Below are 23891 nucleotides of genomic sequence, written 5' to 3' on the forward strand. Positions count from 1 at the left end.
AATTTAAAGTGGCTTCAGAACAAAGTAAGGGACATTTAGCCTGGGGAAATTTAAGCTATAGAAACCTGACTTTGATACAGATTTGCCAAACATTGAACCATTACTTTTATTTTGTAATTTTTACAGGTGATCAAATTTTTTAACTGGACAATTGAACCCAATATCTATTAAAACAATATGATATAGTGAAGCCATTATATTTATAACATAAGCTGCACCTAGACTGGCTCTGCGGCTCACCCAGCCTCCTATACATTGGGTATCAGGGTCTTTCTCAGGGGTAATGCGCGGCCGGGGTGTGACGCTAACCACTTACACCCACCTACCGTCGAGGTTAAGAATAAGTAATTGCTATACTACCTCTCCTCCCAAAGCCTACATGTTGTATAGTGGGACAGCTTTAGTTTTACTTGACTTTTGTATGGTATGGAAGCGAATTGAGAGTCAAACCAAGACAGCTGTGTTAGTGCTTTCCATGCCAAAATTTTTAACAGGAAAAAATTATTTCCTTTTAAATTTGGTGTTTGCTTTAGAGGATATTTAGCTCTTAAGTGTCAAGGAAAGGCAATAAATTTCCCCACAACAAAAGTATACTTTAACAGGGAAAACGACCAGTTTGTTAATTAAAAAATTGGTCCTTGTGTCTTCTACAGTATGTAAATAATTTGTAGCATGGTAAGTTTTTGTATCTGTCTTGCATGTATTGCATGTTCTTAATTTGAATACAAATTTACTCACGAGAAGGCCCATCGTAGTCTCTCTTGTAAGGTTCCTTTCATTACAATGGAGAGTCCAAGCATAAAATCTCTGAATGTGATTGTCCCAGACTGTTCCTGATCCAATGCAGCAAACACATAGTGAGCATAGTGGCTGGAGTCTTCATCATGTGAACAAGTCAAAATCATACTTTAGCAATATAGGGATGAAATCAGTATGCTCAACGTGTAAATTAGGTATGTGAACGGTATCATACAACCTACATTATGCTGTAGCTTATATCTCCAGATATAGTTTCAGGTATGGTTGGATGATCCTGGCTTTTACTCACCTGACAGGAGAATACTCATTTCAGACAGTTAAATCTATGAGGCAGGATTTCAGTTTTTCTGTTGATGGTAGAATGGTGTTTGAACCAAAGGGAGAAGAGGTAATAGAAAGATGAAGATAAAATTATTGTATAATGATCATAATTTATATCCTTGACCAAATATTATCAAAGTGGTTGAATGAAGGAGGATGAGAACTGTAGTATGAGGGAGGTGAGAAATGCACATGACATTTTTGCTAAAAAATGTGAAGGGAATAGTTCACTTTGGAAATATAGTCATAAGTGGGAGTGTAATAAAAGAATGGGTCTTCTAGAAATTTGGCATGTACTGTATTTGTCTGTCTCACATTACAGCTCACTGGCAAGCTCTTCAAAGCCTTTGGGTTCTATAAAAGATAGGAAATGCCTTGATTATTGATTACCTCAATGACTATCAGTTCTCAAGAAGGACTTTACTATGTGCAGTTAGTTGGATGATGTTGAAGGTGAGGAGGGGACCCACAGATTAATGTGGAATCCAAACTATAGTGGCGAGCCTGGGTATCCCTTTTGTATGAACTTTTTATATTTTGTTAGAGCTGAGCAGTTTGCAATGTGGCACTGTTTTTATATCTACACTCCGTTAATGTTGCTGATTGCTTTACACATTCTACTGCCTTTTGCATACGTGCTTATTCATTTTGTGTTAAAAAACAGTTTTCTTTTTTATAGATTGAAACTGTTTGGTCACATAAACAAAGATACTGCATAAGCCAAGCTAAAATTGGAGGTGTAGTATTACTGTTGCACCAAGACGTTATTCCACCACTAAATATTCATCATCCTGATGTTCTGAGATCAGTTACTTTAAGTGTCATACATTTTTTCTCTTTGAACAGAAATTAATTTAATGTAATTATATTTTGAATTTCACTTTTAGAAACTACCAAGAAAAGAACAAAAAGGGATAATATCCAAAACAAGAACATTATATAAGATCTGAAAATAGAATACAGTTTGATATGGATTAGTTTTGTATGGTTGATAGGATTCCTTTGAGAACATCAGAAATGGGCATGTCAGGTGGCTGCTGGAAAGACAAATACAAAGTGAAGAGACCATATGAGGAAAGATATACAAAATTGAGTATGGAAAAAGTGGATGTATATGCAAGCTTATAGCTGGATAGAGAAGAATGGAAGAAAATATATTATAGGACAATGTGCCATGGGGAAGAGATGGTTATGATGTCTTAGCAACTGAGTCATAGCTCAGGTGCTTAGTCATTGGCTTCTCAGTGCAGAGGCCCAGGTTCATCTCCACAGCAATTCATGTGGGATTTGTGTTGGACAAAGTGATAATAGGACAGGTTTTTCTCTAAATTTTTTAGTTTCTCTTGTTTACATCATTCCACTGCTGCTCCATATTCACTCATGTATCATCTGGGGACTGGATAATGGGTCTGTTAGTGGCTACAGTTTCAGGCATACATACTCTTTCCCCTTCACAACAATAACAACAATTTCTCTGCAGATATACTGACCTCCAAGTGGAAAGAATTTGGAATAGATATTTTTGAAAGTTAGTTCATTGATGGCTCCACTTGGGCATTCCTGCTTGAATGCTCGGTACACCCATCGTATTTCATCCTTGGAGAACTTTGTGGCAGCAGTTATGTCTTCCAAGTTGTCAGGGTGATACCTCACTGTTGGACTTGCCAGGCCATCCTCATCCTCCTCATCTGCATCTGGTCAACAGAGTAATGCCACATTGATGTAAGATACACTACAAAAACATTGTATTCTTCTGTGAGAGATTGGCCAATCTCTGTTTTCAATATAAAGTGTGGGTAAAATACACAATATAAAACCTCATTTCCCTAGTGCCAGTCTCATGTTCACATAGTACACCCATTTTAAGATGAATATTTTGTAAATGTTTTTGATAAACGTTTAACGGAGAAAGGAAAGAAAGATGCCTAACCCTGTGTAGAATGATGTATGTTCGACAGTGATATGTAAAATCATGCATACAAACAAAAATGTTTACACATTACACTTTGTGCCAAACATGTTTCGACCTCAAGAAGAGGATGAAACGCATTTGGCATAAAGCATTATTTAATGTGTAAACAGTTTTGTTTGTATGCATGATTTTACTTATCAATACACTGCATGGTATGCAAGGTTTTTAAAGATTCTTTCAGTAGTGAGGTTTACATTTTAACAGTAGAATTGAAGGAGGATGTGGTGGGTGGGGCATGTAACTTGGGAAAGTTGAAAAATGCATACAGTATCCTAATCTTAAAACCTGATGGGAAGAAACCACTTGAGATATCTATGCATGGATAAGCAAATAATACTAAAATTTAGCTCATGTATACTCAATTCATCTTTCTCAAAACAGAGTCCAGTAGCAAGCTGTGAACACTGTAATGAACTTTTGTGTTCCATAGAAGATATAGATTTTTTTGATTAGCTGAGCAACTGTTTTCTTCTCAAGGACTGTGGTATATGGAGTAAGGTAGAATTATATATCTGTTGAATGTACGATCAAACCAGTCAGGTACAGTATACAAAGCAGCAAATGTATTCAGAGAATATGCATTTTATTTGAGTACTTCTTTTCGCTTGTGTTAGGTTAAGGTACTTTGTTTGGTACTTGTGAACAACCATTGTACTTTAATCACATTTAAACATAATAAAGATCCATATTTAGTTTAAATGATGTATCAGGTAGTTATATCATCAATTGCCAAGGAATTGTCCAGTTCTTTACCAGTTGTGCCCTCACTGGTTCAATATCTCTTCAACAGACATCATTAGTATCTTGTGAATAAGTATTCTTAAAGAGTGCTTCTCAGAAGTACAAGGTTGTTGAAGGTTCCAATTACAAATCACTTTAGTCTATATTTTGATCTGAGTATCAAAATGAAAATTGTTTTTCTAATAAGATAAAAACTGAAAACTGTTTGTCTTCAGATAACCAATTTATCCTGCAATTTTTTTCACAAGGGAAAATACAGAATTTGTGGATTTTATAGTGTGAACTTGATTATGTAGCATTCAAGTGGCAGTTGTTATGCATTTCTGGGTTATGTTCATCCTGGGTGAAAATTCACTTTCTTAGGTTTAAAATAATTATTTAACAAATTATTTGTTTTTAAAATTTTGTATGTCTGTGTCACTTTAATCTTATGTTAGGATTCATCTGATTGTGCACTGAAAACATGATTCCTGAACTTTCTTTATTTAATTTGTGGGAGAATTTAATTAATGCATACATACATAGGTAACAATGCATACACACACACACACAATTACATTCCTCGGATCCGTAAGTTAATCAGATGCCAATAGGATGCGGTATAAGTCATGAAAATGCAATATGCATGTATAAGTGCAATTCCAACATTTATAAACTTTTCACATAGAACAAATGAGGATTTTACATAAAGTAATGAACTGTTTCAAATAAATCCAGACATATACAGCAAATAAATTATACTACCCATTTATACCATAGAAAGGCAAGAAAACCTTTAAAAACATTATGAGCCATTTTCAAACAACAGAAATTCAACAGTATAAACCGACATTTTATTCATGAGACCCGATAATAGACTGTTAGAAATTTTGATGCCAGCATAGATTGCACTTTTCTGAAAGCATGAGAGATTGGCAGTTGGTCTATGAAGCTGATTCTTGTTCCTTGTGTTAACACTGTGTACAGCAGAATTTGCCTGAAAATGTTCGTGATTATTCACAATGAAGTTCATTACTGAGAATATGTATTCACATGGAAGGTGTAAGATCTCTGATCTCTTGAATAGACTTCTACATGAATTTCTAGGTTTGTAAAGTGAACATCTTTTTGCTGTTAGGTGAATTACTCCAAAAAATTATTCCATACTTCATTATAGAGTGAAAATAGGCAAAATAAACTGATTTGATATTGTCGGTGTTGCTGGCATGGAACATGGATCTAACTGCATAACATGTTCCACTTAACTTCTTAATCATTTGATCAATATGATTTTTCCAGTTTATATGATTATAAATTTGTGAACCAAGAAGTTTCATATTTACTGTCTCTTCTACATGTTTTCTATCACAACGAATATTTAATGCATATTGTAGTAAATGATTTATCATAAATTTTGTTACGTTTATTTTATCTAGATCTAGGGTCAGCTTGTTAGCAGTGAATCAATTACTCCTGTGAGAGAGAACTATGTTTGACATTGTACAAAAATCATCTAAATTTGACTAGCAATTAAGACACTTGTGTCATCAACAAATATGGGTTTTGATAAGTTATTTATTTTTGGAGGAAGCTCATTGAAGTATATTATGAAAAGCCCTGGAACTGACCCTTGGCAAACTCCATTTATTGTTCTCCAGTTTGAGAAAAAATTCTGAGTCTCATTAGGATATTCTATTTTAATCTTTCATTTTCTGTCTCTTAAATAGGATCTGAACCATTTTGTGGCTGTTGTTTGAATGCCATAAAAATGTAATTTAGTTAACTAAATTTCATGATGTACACAGTCAAATGCTTTCGCTAAATTACATAATATGTATTCGTAATGCATTTTTAGTTAATATATTTAATACATTTTCTGTTAGTTTGAATACTGCATTTTCAGTGGATATGCCTTTCCTGAAACAATATTGTTGTGGGACCAGTATGTTGTTAGTATGCATATGATGGACTAACCTATTGTACATAACCTTCTGAAGTACTTTTAAAAAAGTACTTAGTGAAATTGGCCTGTAGTTTATCATACTAGTTTTGTCACCTTTTTTTGTAGTGGTTTTACTACTGAGATTTTAATATGGTCAAGTTAAATGCCTGTGTATAGTGAGTGATAACAAATGTGGGGTAATGGGCGACCAATTAAACCACCCTCCCTCCGCAATCATGGAGGCCTTCCTCTAAAGCAGAGGTTCTCAACATTTTTCGCTGGCGTACCACTAATAATAATTTAACACATTAAATGTACCACCAACCAAATGCGTTTAGGGAAAACTTATTTATGTTAATATTACCTTTTGATTTTCTTACTTAGTTCGCGCACCTCTCAACAATGGCTCGTGTACCACTAGTGTTACGCGTACCATGCTTTGATAAACGCTGCTCTAAAGTGACCCCCCCCCCCTCCCACCAAGTCGCACCGGCCATCAGTCAAAGCGACCCCGCCCCTTCTGGGTTCAAATCCCATAGACCCATCCAAGCAAAATTCTTTTCACAATGGACAAGTTGCGTGACGGGATAACCTCCAGCAGCAATAGCTCCTAGTTTGAGTAGTTAGGCATTCCGCCACGACAAGTCCCGTCAGTGCAAGCACACTTCCGTTTTAGTTTAAGGCACTGTTTACTATTTCCAGCAATGCGTTTCGTACCCAAGAATGATGTTACGTAGCAAGGGACGATGTCTGTGAGCGTAGGTTTTCTGTACACAGTGTGTCCGAGTGAATCATTTGGTTTACTGCTGACTTGGATGTCTAAAAACGGAACGACCTGTCTTTTTCCATCTCCATCGTGGACTTAATGTTTGGGTGGATGCTGTTCAGGTGTTGCAGGAAATTCTGGAGCTCTTTCTTTCCGCGGGGCCATAATTACGAAACTGTTATCCGCGTGTCTGTACCAGTGGGCTTGCTTGTTCACCGCGGAACCTAATGCTCGTTTTTCAAAATATTCCAAAAAGAAATTGGCTACTATAGGAGCACATCAGAACTCTGATGATGGGGACAGAGAGGGTTCTAACATCGTGTTAAGTACTAGTTATTGTTGTTTGTGTGTGTTAATATGGTTTGATATACTGTTAAACAGTGTATTTTTCTGTATGAATCGTTTGTGAAATGTGGTTCCGCTGGTAAGTGTCGGAGAAAATAGAAAATGTCGTAAATTTCCTGGGATCATAGTTCCAAGTACAACATGCATCCATTTACTTCAGAAAGTCAGGCTTGCGGGGTCATTTCTGGAGAAGAAACACGCTGAAAACGCCGTATCCTTATCGAAGATAAACTAGACGAAATTGGGGCTAAGTTAGAACCTATTTAAATGGCATAGAGAGCGTGTGCGTGTACAGGGACATAATTTTCAACACTTATTATAATATTGGTAGATTTATTTTATTGGTTTTGTGGAGTGGTACTTGGCTCGTATCGGGAAAAGCTTTGTAGTGCTTAGTTCTTTCATGAAGATGAAAGGTACATGCCACGCTTAAAAATCCCGCCATTGGATACTATCTTGAACCAGCTGAATCAAGATTACTTTTAATATTATCATTCCATCGACTCTTGGAGCTCCTAAGTGCTGTCTCCTTTTTAATTTTGCCGATGAAAATTTTGTACGTTTTTATCTCCCTTTTTCTCACTAGCGCAATCGTTTTTTATTTTATTTCCTAAATATTGTGTGAAGAATTACGGACTTTCTCGTTATAAATTTTGTCACCTTGTTACTTCCTCATTCTAGGTACAAATGTTTTTATCTTTAATCCTCGATTGTCTCTTTCAGCAGGGCTAGAGGCCGCGTATCACGGCCCTTTCAAAAGGACAGACAAAATTATAATTTTATACAGGCGTATTTTATATACAGAACATCTGATGATTGAAAGCTTTGAAACGGACGGTATCGTTTCGAAGAAAGGCGGAATCTGAGGAGGTATATCAAATTAATCAATACGGGTTTCAGTCAGCATTGCATGCCACATGCAGTGTTATCACATCCATAGCGGTGGGACCTATTACGTATCATGAAGTATACGAGTTATATATGCATTGAGTGGTTATTTGACTTGGTACGATTATATAGGGCTCTTCGATGTGTGAAATATGGTTGGAACATTTTGAAGTTAACAAAATAGAATATGCACATTCGCTGAATCGGTATCGGTCAGCACTCCGTATTTCGGAGGTCAGGATATAAATTTGAGCCCGGTTGTGAATGACTATCATCATGTTACAGATGTTATCCTCAGCGTCATGTTCTTGAACACATCCAGTGGCTATGTGTCCTTCCCTTGACCAGGTTTCACAGTCATATGAAACGACCGGTAAGCTGCTGTCTTCAGTTTTTACTACATATTTTTGTAGTTGAATCTCACTGGCGTATAATTATAGAATTTATATATTTTTAGCTACATTCCTATCTAAAAGTTACAAAATTCGCCCATCAGTTTCGGCATGTGTGTCTGCAAGTAACAACACGGGAACGATATTCAATTAAATCTGATATTGGGGAGTCTTAATAAAATGTGTCTGCTCGTTCCAATTATAGTTAACATCGGACCAATTTACAGTTTTCATGCGTTATTGATCACCAGTGTGATTGTGTGGGAAATCTCCGAGAGGACAAAACCAAGGTAGTAGAGGTGTCTTTGGATGCTTGGGATTTCTGCGTGGGAAAACTGCAGCCTGACAGGGAAAGAAGATTTTTCTTCTAACCTCTGCGTCCACTCCGGCTCTGGGGACCACCCAGTCTTTTCTCCGATGGGAACCGGGGTCCTTTCGCGGAGGTAAAGCTGGGCCGGGGCGTGATGCTAACCACTCACCCCTATCTAGTGACGCGGTTGAGAATAAGCAGGAGCTGTAAATCTCCTACCCCCTCCTCCAAGCGTCTACATGGCGTATAGCGGGACAAATTACTTTTACTTTTCTTTACTAACGCGCGACCACCTTCGGGGCCCTCCGTGATGACTTTTCCACCCAAACAAAAACCACGCCAACGTAAACGACAAAGGCCCCAAATAACTCTGACGTCACTGACAGCATTCACAAAGTTACTTACTGACTAACTAACTAACTAGATGGCGTACGGAACCCAAAGGTTCATCACCGAACTAACCAAAGCCCTCCGCCAGACCCTGTCCTAGGCCAACAAAATCCAGTCTCTTTCAACTCCTATCTCCAATAGATCCCGAATGAGATTATCCTCCCATCTACGTCTAGGTCTCCCCAGCGGTCTCTTCCATTCAGGCTTCCCGACCAATACCTCTTGTCACATCCATGCGCGCTACATGCCCAGCCCATCTCATTCTTCTCGACTTAATCACCCTGACAATACTGGGGGAAGAGTACAGATTTTTAAGCTCATCATTATGCAGTTTTCTCCACGCCCCATCGTCTTCCCTCTTAGGCCCTAATATCCTCCTCAACACCCTGTTCTCAAACACCTGCAATCTGTGCTCCTCCCTCTGAGTGAGAGATCATGTTTCGCACCCATACAAAACAACAGGCAAGATTATTGTTTTGTACACTTTAATTTTCAGGTTCTTAGAAATCAGACGGGAAGACAAAATATTTTGAACTGAGAAGTAGCAAGCATTTCCAGAATTTAATCTCCTCCCAACTTCCTCATGAGTGTCATTTTCATTTGTTATTGTTGTTCCCAGATATTTGAACTTTATAACCCTTTCAAAGGGCTTATTAGCTACCCTAAGATAATTTTGCCCGCCTGTCTTCTGATGACGAGATACTAACATGTACTTAGTTTTTTCTGAATTTACGTCTAGCCCCACCTGTCTACTAGCCTTTAGTAAAACTTCTGCGTTCCTCTTTATTGTATTCATATCGTCCCCCAATAAATTAATATCATCAGCATATGCCAATAGCTGATGTGTCCCATTCAATTGCAAACCCTCCTGCCTATCTTGGACTTTCCTGATAGCATATTCTAGCGCAAAGTTTAAGAGCAAGGGAGACAAAGCATCTCCTTGTTTTAGACCGTTCTTGGTGAAGAATGTCTCAGATACATATTTACCTACTCGAATTTAGCTACAGGTTTGATTTAAGCACATTTTATTAGACTCACTAGCTTCTTTGGTGTACCAGATTCAGTAAGAATATTATATGAAACTTCTCTCTTCACAGAGTCATAGGCTTTTTTGAAATCTATAAATAATTGAAGTACGGTCCCACTCTACTTCCATTTTTTATCTAGTATCTGACGGATACAGAAGATCTGATCAATTGGTGATCTTTTACGTCTGAACCCACACTGATCGTCCACAATAATTGCATTCACATATGGAGTTAATCTCGGCCGAAGAATGTTTGTTAGAATTTTGTATGAGGTTGATAGTAGAGAAATTCCTCGGTAATTTCCACACCCAGTCTTGTAAGTAGGAATAATTATGGATTCCTTCCATTGTTTTGGAATCTCTTCCTTATTCCAAATTAACTGAATAAGCTTATGGGTCTCCATATGCATCTTTTTGCCACCTGCTTTAATTAATTAATCGGGAATGTTATCAATACCTAGAGATTTATAACTTTCCAACGGCTAGTTCAACTTCATCTAAACGAGGTACTGGCACTAACAGTTCAGCCGTATGTATTTTCATCTGTCTAACATCATCAGTCCCATGAACATATAAGAGTTGGTTAAAGAAATTTGTTCACCTACTCAAAAGTTTGATTGAATCTGTAAGTAAACTGCCATTACCATCCTTTGCCAAATTGGTCTGGGGTTGATGTCCTTTCTTAAAATCATTTATGCCTCTGTATACATCTCTGATATTTTTGTCCTTATTATGTATTTCAGATATTGCCTTTTCGCATTCACGTCTCACGTTACATTCGTTTTGTTTGGGTCCTGCAGCCATCGTAGTCTTTGTTGCTTCCTTCGATCTATTAATTTTGAACATATCCACAAAGTTACAGTTGAGGTTATATCGAAAGTTACACTATGCGTACGTTTCCAGCTTGCTTTTTGTTTTCTCACAAGAAGGTATTATCGTATACCACAGAAGGTGATTTGTTACATTCAATTCCAACCCCATTTTGTTTCTTTGGACCCTAGAACCCTATACAAATATGCCTTATATTTAAAGTACAAAGGGACAACTTACTACCTTATTGCGATATATTCATAGTTCTTCGTTCCTTGCGTGACAAAACCAAACTTTCGTCTTTGATTGCGATATTGGATCAAGACTTGACTGTCGTAGTGGTAAAAGATCCAGCCTTTATTTTGACCTCAGTATAGCTAAATCCAGCGCAGTGAATAGAGAAGGTGAAACACGCAAAATAACGGATGGTCGTTGGAGACGGCGGGTCCACACGCTTCGTACAATTCGAAAGTAATTTCATCGATTATTTAATGACGATGAGGCCAACGGAGCTGGTTGATCACGACTGTCAACACTTTAAATGTGGTTAGAAAACTGTAATACGTACCAGAGTACACGAAAGTTCCCACACACGTTTTCTGCATCTTGGCATTCAAAACATTCCCAGTAGTGTTTGTGTATCATTTGTGTGTGTGTGAGAGAGAGGTTATATTATCTATGTTGTAGCGTTCTGGACATGACACAAATAGCTCATATGATCAAATCCAACTCAGGTCATATTTTTGTTACTTTTCATTATTTCTGAGGCAGAGTGATAAAACTATTTTGGGATCTAATTATTATTGTTTTTAGTAATAATAATGGTAATGATATATTTCTTGGAAGAACTTATTATATGCTGATTCCGTCAATGATACACTTGCCTCATACAACCGCATCTTCATCGTGTTTGTATTAGACTTACAATGATCTACGCATAATTTTGGGGGATTCTTATGATCTATCGCTGTTCCGAATTTCACATGCTTAAATCCAATGGTTTATTAATAGTTTTCGTTGGCAAACTAAACGCCGAAGAATATTTCTGCACATCCGTCATGATGGTTTACATACTATAAAAGAAGAGTTAACAAAAATTGTACACATTTCAATTGCCTTCACCATACATCATTTCAGAACTCAATATTAAGTCACGTTTGTCTTGTTCTCACAAGTTAGAATATTCGCCATTTTATCAGTTGTAGAAAATTAAAAGGTCAAATTTTGCGATGGCCTCTGACTGCAAAACGTTCACACCAAGTTTTTTTAAAAATCCGTCTAATGTTCGAAATGAAACACGCAAATAATGGACGTACATACTTGATCACACCTGGAAATTCTTCAAGCAACTCATAATTAGAGGTAAGGCAAGACTTGATTTCCGTGAATAAATTACCTGTAGTATTATATGTAGGTCTGTGTGTATTGTACAGTGTTCCATCTAAAACGAAGCCCTACGTACAAGAGTATTTGTATGCTTTGATGACATCAGTTGTTTTTCTTTAAGTCATCAGTCCTAGGATTGGTTGTCACCCCATTACAGGGATTTACTAGCGAAGATACCACGGTGGTTTCGCCTTGCCTACTGTGGCCAGTCTTAACCCACCAGACTGGAAGAGGAGGACGGACAAACATCCATGCCTTGAGTGGGACTCGAACCCACGAGGACCATACCTCAGACCGCGTGGCCACTGCGGCCTTTCGGTGACATCACTATAACAAGAAAAATAGAATTCCTTGTTAGGAGGAACTTGCATAACATCTCCACTCAAAATAAACCAATGAATAACCAGCCGAAGTTTGTCAGACATTTCGTGCGACGTTTTGTAAAGTTGTAGAAGGTAATATTTTATGCCCTCTTCGCACGAACAGCAATAATTGAAGTCACAGGGCGGCAGTATTCGTCCGTCCGATTATTGAAACTACACCACAGAATAGATCTGGATTGCGATAGTTACTGATATGTCTTCACTGTGGAGAAATTAATTTTAGGCTTTGGTGTAAACAGGGGATAACTTCAATATGATCAAATCATGTTGCTTATTAAAATTATTATAATAGCAAGAAATAGCCCGATATTATGGTGTAAGAAATGGATAAATCTGCATGCTTGTTCAGATGATTAAAATAAAATGAATTAATAAAATACCTATATGGAATTACGTTATAACGACGTTATAATGACGTTTAACACCTACTCATTCTTAACCTGAGCACTAGATGGGGGTGAGGTGGTTAGCGTCACGCCCCGGCCGCGTTCTAAACCGGGGAAAGGACCCCGGTATCCATTGGATAGAAGGCTGGGTGGGCCCCAGAGCCGGTCTGGCCCCCGTCGGTGATCTAATCCGGTCGTCCAGTCCGTAGCCAGTCACTATACACACTGAGGTACCCCGGTTCATTGCTTGTGTACTTCTTAATAAGGAATTACACATTAAGACTGACAAGTCTCATTCTGTGGCAGTGATACCAAATGCATTTGTTGACTTGACATGGAATTACCCTATAATTGACTATAATCCCTAGGTTCTTTAAACACTCAAAGATAAATGGATTAAAACAAAAATTGGCAGGAGAAAGAAGTAAAAAATGTAGAAGCAAAAATTCCTGTGCTTTTTGCACTGTTGTTAAACATATCGTTAAGTTAAAAGACGCACCTGGTTGTGCTGCTTATGAAACGCGTTCTTTGTGATACTCGGTGTGCCGCTTAGTATTTAGGAATGCGAATGGAAAAATGCGTATTCTAGACAAGATGAAAACAAGAGCCAGATGCGTCGTGTTCTGTAAGAATATAGTTCGTCTGTACCAGAAATCATGCTATGTAGCGTACGGTGCTTCCAGCATTCCGGTTGAACTAAACTATGGTTTGGTGTATGTGAGGTAACGAACTTTATTCATGCATACTTTCATGTTTCTTGTGTCTTCCGGTACACATATAACTCACACGTACCGGGTTTACTGATCAATCTCTCCTGGTCTACAAGCCTACCTCCTTGACTATTATACGGTTTAATATGAATGAAATGCCAGCGATTCCTTTAGGATTATTGGGCTTTATTTTTATGAATTGCTCAAACAGGAAGTAATTACTGTCGACACCAGTTGTTAAAATTACAATACAAAGCAATCCCTGGACAAACGTTTTGGTGTATTTTCTGTTTCTGTAAGCAATGAAGAACGTTTTCACTGAACGGCTTAGAAATGGCCAGGAACTAGTTCGAAATCCAGTGGCAGTTGTAGCTGTAATTGCTGTACCTGAGGATGTATCGTGGTTGTTTCTGTCTACCTGGGGGAGCAGCTGAAGAGTTAGAGGAAATTATCTCGAGTGTCTCGTTCATACATACAGGCATGGCGCTTAATTGTTCCTTTTGTTGGTTGATTGTTTTGTAGGTTATTGAACGACGCTGTATTAACTGCAAATATTGCGAAGCTTCCAATCATGAGGCTACGTGGAAGACTTGGAAGTAGATAGTACGATAATATTAAAATTTGTCTCAGATGAATAGCTTGTAGAGATGTAAACTGATCCAGGACAGGGTCCATTGGCTATCTTTTGTTAACATTGTGGTGGATATTCATTTAGTTTATTCACATATACTAAATATCTAAAATATTATCTTTTTATTTTTGGATTCGTGGGATATTGTGACGTATTTAGTTTCAGATATTGAAGTTTACTAGTATTCTTCCTATTTGATAATGCTAATGTTAATCTGTGGCTCTCAGTGCCCTATCATAGGTCTTGAAATATATCAGCAACACATTAATTAAGAAATACACATATGAGACTATCGAGGTTTGTTTACTAGAGTACTGGGTGACTTTGTGAGCCTGATTGGCTGTGATGTTTATTCGTTGCAGATACAAGTGCATCCACCGCAAAGTATGAAACCGTCCTTTCTTGTAAAGTTATCCATAAACTCCCTCATTCCATTTCTAATACGGAAGAATTGCCTTAGCAGTGGAAGGAATCTATTTTTGTACTAATTTACAAGAAGGGCGATAGTCTGACTTTAGTAATTATCGAGGCATATCTGTTTTCAACTTCGTACAAAACTGTATCCAACATCCTTCTCTCAAGGTTAAGTCCACACGTTGACGAAATTATTGGGGATCATCAGGGTGGGTTTCGACATAATATGTCAACTATTCATCAGATTTTTTTTGTATTCATTAGATACTAGATAAAAAAGGTAGCACAATGAGACAGTTCATCGACTTCAAGAATGCATATGATTCAGTTAGGAGAGAAGTAGTGTAAAATAATTTCATTCAGTGCGGTATTCCCATGAAACTAGTTAGGCTTATTAAAATGTGGTTGAATGAAACCTACAGTAAAATCCACGTAGCTAAACATTTGTCTGACACGTTTCCTATTCAAAATGGTCTAAAACTAGGGGATACTCTATTGCCATTGTTTCTCAGCCTTTATTTAGAATACGCCATCAGAAAGGTCCAAGAAAACCAGGTGGGGCTGAAAATGAATGCGACACATCTACTTCTTGTCTATGCGGGGGGGGGAGCATAAATATCAGAAAGAAAACACAGTAGCTCTAATTTATGCTAATAAGGAGGTTAGTCTAGAAGTAAATACAGAGACAACTAAGTATATGTCGATGTCTCGTGACCAGAATGCAAGGAAAAATTGAAACATGAAGATAGTTAATGGATCCTTTGAAAATGAGACAAAGTTCAGATATCTGGGAGCGACAGTAACAAAGCAAAATTTGATTCATTAGAAAATTAAGAGCAGATTAAATTCGGGTAATACCTGCTACCATTCAATTCGAAACCTTTTATTTTTTCGTCTGCTGTCTAAAAATGTAAAGATTAACGTATGCAAAACTTTATTTTGCCTGTAGTTTTGTATGGGCGTGAAACTTGGTCTCTGACATTAAGGGAGAAATATAGACTGAGGGTGTTTGCAAACAGGGTGCTGAGGAGAATATATGGACCCAAGAGGGATGAATTACTAGGAGGCTGGAGAAAGTTGCATAATGAGGAGCTTCATAAGTTGTACTCATCAGATATAATTAGACTGATCAAGTCAAGAAGGATGAGATGGAAGAGAAGAGGAATGCATACAGGGTTTCCATGGTCAAACCAGAAGGAAAGAGACCGCTAGGAAGACCTAGAGGTAGGTGAGTTGATAATATTAAAATGGATCTTAGAGGAATGGGATGGTATGGACTGGATTTATCTGGCTCAGGATAGCGACCAGTGGCGGGCTCTTGTGAAAACGATAACGATCCTTTTGGTTCCATAAAATGGGAATTTCTTGAGTGCCTGAGCGACTGTTGGCTTGTCAGGAAGGACTCGGCTTCGTGGAGTAAGTAAGCAGTTTTGTTTAACGTGATACGGAGAACAATGTATAAAATGGAATTTAATGATGAGTCCTGTGTTTGTTTGTACATTTAATTTAATAACATCTAATAGGATACCGCTAAACGGGCTTCGATTAAATTTACAATTGTGTGTATACACTGAAAATTACGGAAGAAATTTTATTTTGGTCTTTATAGGTCTCTTGTATGAGCCGGCGTAGCTCAATCAGTATAGTGACTAGCTACGAGCTGGGCGACGGGTTCGATCGCAGGCGGGGACTGAGGATTTTTCCTCAAGCCTCTGCGTCCAGACCGGCTCTGGGACCCACCAGTACGCGTACCATACGTTGAGAAACGCAGCTCTAGACGTATGATAGTATCTTGTGTGTACAGTTCTGATATTGTGTTATCTTTTGGATATTCGGTCGGATTATATTGTGCTGGATGTTCGTGACAGTGAGCACAGCAACAAAAACTTATATGCACAAATATTCTACTTGGAAATTACAATTTAAGGGTGATGTGATCAGGGCGAGATGAGAAATGCATACAAGCAGCGGTTATTAACCTTTTGACTTCTGCGGACCCCTAAGCCATTTCTGCGATTTGAACCTCAGAACAATTCACAAAAACACGCAAACAATACAATATTTTATTGAATTCACAAACGAAAAAATATAAAAAAATCGGAGTTTTAATTTTAATGGGAAGATTAATGCTGCATCGCAGCGACTAGTTTTCGATATTGTATTTGTTTCTGAGATTTGCGTTATGAAGTCAGATTATACATTTCTTAAGCGGTTTCTGTATTTATTTTTTAGATACATAAGAGCTGAGAAACTTTTTTTACATAAATAGGTGGTGTGAAATGGAATTAAAACTTTCAGTGCTTTGTACAATAATTCAGGATAATCCGTTCTTACACGCAGACAAAAATTCGCCATAGAATTTTCCTTGAATTTAAGTTTTATTGCATTGTCAGCAGAGAGTTCAATCAATCCATTATCTTCTGCTGCTGTCAGTCCTGTTAATTTGTCGATATCTACATTAAATGGATCTTTAATCCAATTTTTACTTTCATCTCGAGGTGGAAAGTACGTGCGAAAACTGCATCACAGATCTTGCTGATGCGGGGTAAAATATTCCAAGACTTTGTTTGACAATTCTTCATCAGCAGATTCCAGGAAGGTCTTCAGTTTTTGAAAAGTATTGAACCGTTCTAAGGTTCAGGCCTTCGATGACCTCTGGTGGCCAGCATTTGAACTGTGCTTGGTTGGTCACGGGAGGATGATGGACCATCAAGATAACGTTCCAGTAATAATTCCTCTATGTACCCTTACGTCATTACTAACCAATTAGCTTCTTTCCCCCCTCTCAATGTCTCTGGCTCGGGAAGACGTGTGATTAAGACCTGGCTTGGGTCTTTCTCTTCCGGTTCGACGGTCATAATCAACAGACGTGCGTAGAGTTATGTCTGGCACCAAAAATTGTCGAGGCCGTCAATTTTGGTTCAAACTTAACTTAGTACGGTCATTATGATTGTCAACTGGATCTGCACCCTGTAAAATAGTTTATCTTCTTGTTGTGTTATTCATTTGTGAGTAAATGGAACTTGTAAGTATGCTGTGCTTGTGATAGGGTGTGGCCCAGTTGTAACAAAGGGCCTCATCTTACTGTCTTGTATGTATCGTCATATACGTTGACTGGAATTGTATTTGTGTAATCATGTATAGTACTCTTTTGTTAGTGTGTAAATGGAAAAGAGTAATTGTGAGTTTTTGGTGAATGTATCGCGTGAGTTAGACTGTTGCACAGGTGGAATGGGACGCCTGTTGCGAGGCTAGCAGCGCGATAAGAACGGGGAAGCACCAGTTCGATCACGAGCTACTGCGTAGCGAAACACGTGATCCCAAAGCTAACGCCTGGTTGAGAGGCTAGTGGCTCTCTTGGTCTCCTGGGAGCGTGTGTCACGCCGAGACAAGATGAGTGTTTGAATCCTTGTGCGGTTCAAACGGATGACTGATCAATGTATGGGACTTGATCTTTCATGATTCTTCGCGGACCATAAGGTAAATAAGGTCGCGTAGAAAAGTTGAAGCTTTGGAGGAAGTGTTGTAACGTACGCATCGTCTTGTGATTTCACTGGGTGTTGAGTGTGTGCGAGTGTTGTGCGTATGGATGTCTGTGTATTAGTATGTGTATGATGTTACGTGTAAGTCGAGGCTGATCTGGCAGCCGATGGCGAGGTTAAGTTTTTTTTAACGGGTTGTGTAAGGAAACCCGAAACTGTGGAAGGTGCCATGGGGTACCTGGAGTTGTGTTGGGAAGTTGCAAGTTGAAAGGTGTGACACCTTTAGTAGCGCTTCGCCAAATAATCGGTGTGAGGTGTGGTAGTGTATGAACGCACCTGGGGTCTGTATGAATGTGTGTAACTTAGAATTTTGTTCTTATTGGAAAATTGGTTTGTATGCTCTTTTGTTTCACAGTTTTGTTTTTGTCATTTTTGCTTTGTTCAATTTTTTAAATATTAAATTCATTTTGTTTGTTTAACTTCAATTGAATGGGATTTGATTTGATTGATTGTGAATGTTCAACTGCCTTCAATGTTCCTTGGTTTCCCCACGAATATCTCGGGGCGTAGAATACACGAACAACGAGTCAGCATGTATTAGGTGGACCGGATGAGCTGATGGTTCATAAATGATAGCAAATGGACCGGAGGAGCAGCTATCGGTTCAGTATCGAAATTTCGTTTTGATAAACGACAAGCCCACAATTCTAGTTTTTTAATCATTAACTCGATCTTGTCTTTGACATTTAAAATTGTTATACCGCCTCTTTACATGCTCAATTTGAGTGCATTTAAATGCATGCAGATGTCCGCTATATTTGCCAGCATGGTTAACCAGGAATAGTCATTCAAGCGCTGTTACTGCGAATGGACATTCGAGATCTATGAAGAATACCCTGATTTAATCACTTAATTCGAAGAGCCGGGACAACACTTTGCCGCGAGACAGCCATCGGACTTCGTCATGCAACAAAAGCCGCTGGTGATCACTATTCATAGATTGACAGAGCTGCTCTAAAGCCTTGAATTTAGTGACCTAACTTTGATAAAGAAAAACGATTTTGACTGATTCATTCAAGACATTTTTCAATTCTTCTGGCATCTTCTTAGTGACTAAATATTCTCGATGAATGCAACAGTGTTGCCGTGTACCTGAAGGGTAATTTTTCCTTTTTCGTGAAATGAATCCAGTTAGTCTCCCAGACATGGCACGCTGACGTTAGGTTTTGAGATTGACTATGATAACAGATTTTGAACATTGTTACTACCACAGGTTACTAGCAAAAAATATTCAGAGTCACGTTACTCGACTTCATATCGTTACAATATAAGATCCACTTCAATATTATCTTCCCATCGCCTTCTGAATCTTCCATGTTTTGAATTTCCATAAGATTCCCATCAAACGTCAGAATGTAATGGTCAGCAGGCCTGATCGACCTTTTCAGATCCAGGATTCGAATTTTGATTCAAAAACTGGCTCAAGGTTTCAGTGATGTCCTTCAGTTTCTCCGGGAAAATTCCAGGGTAATATAGGGCACTATCGATAACTTCCTCTTCAATTATTTTCAGTTCATTGTACATTTTCATCTCGTCTCATTCGACGCCAAATAATATCTGCTGTTATATAAGCAACAGCCAGTCAGTATAGTGACTAGCTACGGGCTGGACGACCGGGGTTCGATCCCCGACGGAGGCAGAGGATTTTTCCTATAGCCTCTGCGTCCAGACCGGCTCTGGGGCCCACCCAGCCTCCTCTACAATGGGTAGCGGGGTCCTTTCCCGGGGGTAAAGCCGGCCGGGGCGTGATGCTGACCACTCACCCCCATCTAGAGCCGAGGTCAAGGAAGAGAGGAGCTATACCTCCACTCACTCCAAACGCCTACATGGCGTATAGTGGGACAAACTTTACTTTACTTTATAAGCAACAGCAGAACCATGACCAACTGCCAGTTCGAGTGTAAGATATTTATTTATTTAGTACATTTCGTAAACAAGAGATACTTCGATACATGATTACTTTAATAATTTATCCGGGACCGAACGAAAACTATTATCTAGAAGAACTAGGTGAAGTGACAGGCTACGGGCTGGACGACCGGAGTTCGACTTCGGAGAGGGCCAACATATTATTTTCGCCTCCGTGTCCAAATCGGTTTTCGACCCCACTCAGCCTCCCATCAACTCGGTTCTTTCCGATGAGGTAAAAGCAACCAGCCTGACATCAAGCAAACCGCTCACATCCGTAATGCCGTGATTAAGAATGTGTGGAGATTTGTCTCCATTCCCCATTTTATACCGAACAAAAATTATACACACTTTCCTTCGTAGTTTCTTGCGTGACATTAAAGGCAATTTTATATTGTGAAGCGATCAATAAATCTTGAGGTCACCTGAGATACAAAATCGATACCACCGTATGAATATTCTATGTAGTGGCTAGTGGTAATCGATAGGCCATTTGGGACGTGAAGAGTGGGAAGCCGTGAGCTACTCGACGCAGGGAACATTTCACCTGTCTTTTTTTCCCGGAAGCCGTGTGTGTGGGAGGGAGACAAGAGCAGGTTAAATGTTAGAGTGCAAGTAACAGTCGAGTTCTGGCATGACTTGTTTTTCTTTGTTATTCTCTTCCAAGTCTGTACGTCGTATGTGTTAACCTTCAAGAGGCAGAAACGATATTTTGATTCGTAAACATTATTCTCTTCTGTTTTCAATATTCACCGTGTTCACTAAATTCCTCCTCTAGATCCTGTCATGAGTAAATGGTATCCAATTAATATCTTTCTCTAAGGACCATTTTATATTATCGTCCCATATACGCCTAGGTGCCTCAAATGATATTTTCCCTTTTGGTTTACTTACCAAACCTCTTAATGCAGTTATTATTTCCCCTATTGTGTTACATGTCTCACCCACTGAGATGGTCTAAGAAGTAATGTATTTCTTAAAACTATAGGCGTATTTAATCGTCGTAATAAGATCAAGTGAAGAGTATAAATTAGTATAAATTATGAAGATCTTCATTATGTAATTTCTTCCAGTCCATATGCTTCGTTTATTTATTTCTTCACTCTTGATTTTACTCGGATAGTTGTAAATGTTTTAATCACAACAATATGTGTTTCCTAAAATGGGACGGTCGGAAATAAGAAAGTACTTATAATAATATAACTTAATACGAATTTACGTCTCACTGGTTTCAATCTTCATGCAAATCATTTTCTGCCATCAGTTGAAATAGTGAAACACTTGAAAATGTCTTCAAAGTGAGAGATTATTTTTTAAAGACAAGTTTCATACAAGAACACATTGGATCACAAGGGTTTATATAAGATGAAGTGTTGGGAACTGCCTGTTAGTTTCTCTTGGAATCAAATCAAGGACTGCTGAGAAGTTCTCTCTGGTTTCCACGAAGGATTCGTTAATGTTAATGTGGGGTCAAAATTCGTACAGAAATGCAACCTAGTTTCTCTGCCATTATGTTAATGGGGTAGAATTATATGATTTGGTCTTAGACTTTTTATTAATCAACTACCTGGATACGCGATGCTTCAGAATATGACTCTGCTACTTGTATTTTTCTGGTACTTGGAATGCACAAATTCATTTAACGAATGGAATGTGGTCATTGAAAGTTATCCATCAAATGAAGATGAATATCCCCCAATTTAAAATAAATTTAATAGTCACAATACAGCCGTAAATAGACTTTGGTTGCCACCTGTATGGTTTAAAAAGCTTACATAGTTGGGCCATTATGATGTGTTAAGTTATAGATTTTGGTCTTCTGGGTTACAACGCCGTATGGACTTCTAGGTAGACACCAGCGTTTCAGCTCTGAAGATGGCGACAGTATGTTTCTTCGAAACGTCGTTAACGAGTCCAGATGGCGTGACAAACCAGGAAGACCAACATCGACATCTTCGCCGGTGTGAGAAACTCGAAGCTCGTTTGTGTTAAAATATGTGATATTATTTATTTATTTACTGCAATTGGGTTTGCACCCGGTGGCAGTGGATGTGATTAAAGTGGTCAGTGCTCCAAGAACAGTAAAAAGGCGAGGACTGCTCTTGCTAAGAAGCGTCAGACAGTTTCTGAAGTTTCTTGAGCTTAGCGTGACGCACTCGCTCGTTTTTTAAAATTAAACACAAACAGTCAAGCGCTGGGGAAGACAGACTGGATATCACCTGATTTCAAACATCCACTGGCATACGACTCCGCTAAAGAACTTCATTGGGTCGAAAGCTATATGTCTGGACTTTCCCGAATTCAGGGTCAGTTGGTTGGTGCGTGCATTATTTTACTAAAATGGCAGCGGAAGTTTTAGTTAATACGTACGAAGTGGGAACCAGGTGCTCATGGCCTTTTGTATATAGGTATTAGTTCAGAAAGGTTGACGGAAATCACGATGAATATCAGGATAGGTGTTGCCTCGGCTAAGTTTTGAATCAGATAACTCCTGAATGCGGTTTGCAGGTTATTTAAAGAAACTATCAATTGAAGATGTAACTTAACTTTTAACGTAGTAAGGAAGCGATTTGTAAGGCGAATTGGAAACCTTGAGTAGGGAAGGAAGCATTCGTGATCTATTTTGTAATAATATCTCGAGAACCTACGAAAACGTCTACGGTGTCATAGACTAGGCTGGAACCGGGAAACGGATCTCAGCGAATCTGCTAACTCCGAGTCGGATGTATGGTTATCAGTGGACTTATCTTTTCAGTACACTCACGGGATTCTTTTTCCCATTTAATCTTGTTGTAACCAATACTATGACAGCTTTGGCCACTGATGCAACGATTTTAACCAATTATTTGAAAATCCATATCCCTAAAACGTGTCTTAATCATATTATTCCACCTTCATTTAGGTTAGTGTCATTTCCAAATATGTATTAATGGTCTATATCTTGTTTAAGTTTTTATTTAATGGACCTTTAGCTACCCTGATAAAGGGCGCTAGAAGTAAAACGTGCATATAAAGGTTTTCCTACTGTGTGTCAACCTAATATTCACGTGATATCACAATCGAGGATGCTATGGCTCAGTTATGATATAAATGAAATGCTACTATTAATATCTAAGTTACTTTAATATAGTTCATAAGTTCCTGTTGTATTTGTTTAATGTGTTGAAAGTCGCGTATAACCATTGCTTGAGTGGATTATAAAACCATTAATCATCCGAGCAGCGCGTCGAATGAAAAATAACACGGCCATGAGTGCTTAGATGAACGAGGAAGCGGGCATTGCTTGTTTGAATTTACTATCCCGGTAAAATCTTCCAATTTAACAGTAACAAACTCAACTTAATTTAATTGCAATGCATATTTATGTTTTGTACCGCTTTGAAAGTGAGTGACCAATTTTTATAGATCTAACTGTACTTTAAAGTCAGCTTCTTACATCTGGACAGTGTTTCGTTCAAATTGGGAGCTGTAAATATTTAGCACTCTATCAACAATTTCTCTTTTCCTGGAATCCCCACCTAAAAGACACGCTGAGAAGCCTTTAGGTGGGAGAACGTGGATCTGTTCGTCATAAATTTAGCCTTGCAGCCACATATAAGTTTACAATAAAGATCTCTGCACGATGAGTTAAATAATTGGCATATCACGTTTATATCACCCGCGGCGTAGCTGCTAACAAAAGACGGGAGAGAATAATTAGCAGCAGTATCGACTTTGTAGTACACAAGATACGGATAGAGAAACACAATGCACACAGTGCGTTTCAGTTATTTCAAAGATTACGATAAAACGTTACATAATGACACTCCTATTATACGAACAATACCTAGTAGGTATAAGTCTTATTAACTTTAATTATTCGAATCACTGTAACACAGTGTTTCTCAGC

At 38.3% G+C, this 23891-nt stretch overlaps 1 protein-coding gene across 2 annotated transcripts in view; it reads right to left on the bottom strand.

Moving 5' to 3' along the window:
- Positions 1-23891, bottom strand: part of LOC110831279 (Kv channel-interacting protein 4-like) — a 40537-nt gene that overhangs the window by 8503 nt on the left and 8143 nt on the right. For both annotated transcript variants that reach the window (XM_087347907.1, XM_087347906.1), the window contains exons 2-3: positions 2571-2774; positions 739-877 (exon numbers count right to left, since the gene is read on the bottom strand). In XM_087347907.1, the coding sequence (XP_087204033.1) occupies positions 739-877; positions 2571-2774 (343 nt within the window). The remainder of the gene's footprint in view (positions 1-738; positions 878-2570; positions 2775-23891) is intronic.

This window comes from Zootermopsis nevadensis, unplaced genomic scaffold (genome assembly GCF_977971745.1).
Source record: "Zootermopsis nevadensis isolate Lab colony 2312 unplaced genomic scaffold, Znev_1.0 Znev_ptg000012l, whole genome shotgun sequence".
NCBI classification, from domain to species: domain Eukaryota; kingdom Metazoa; phylum Arthropoda; class Insecta; order Blattodea; family Termopsidae; genus Zootermopsis; species Zootermopsis nevadensis.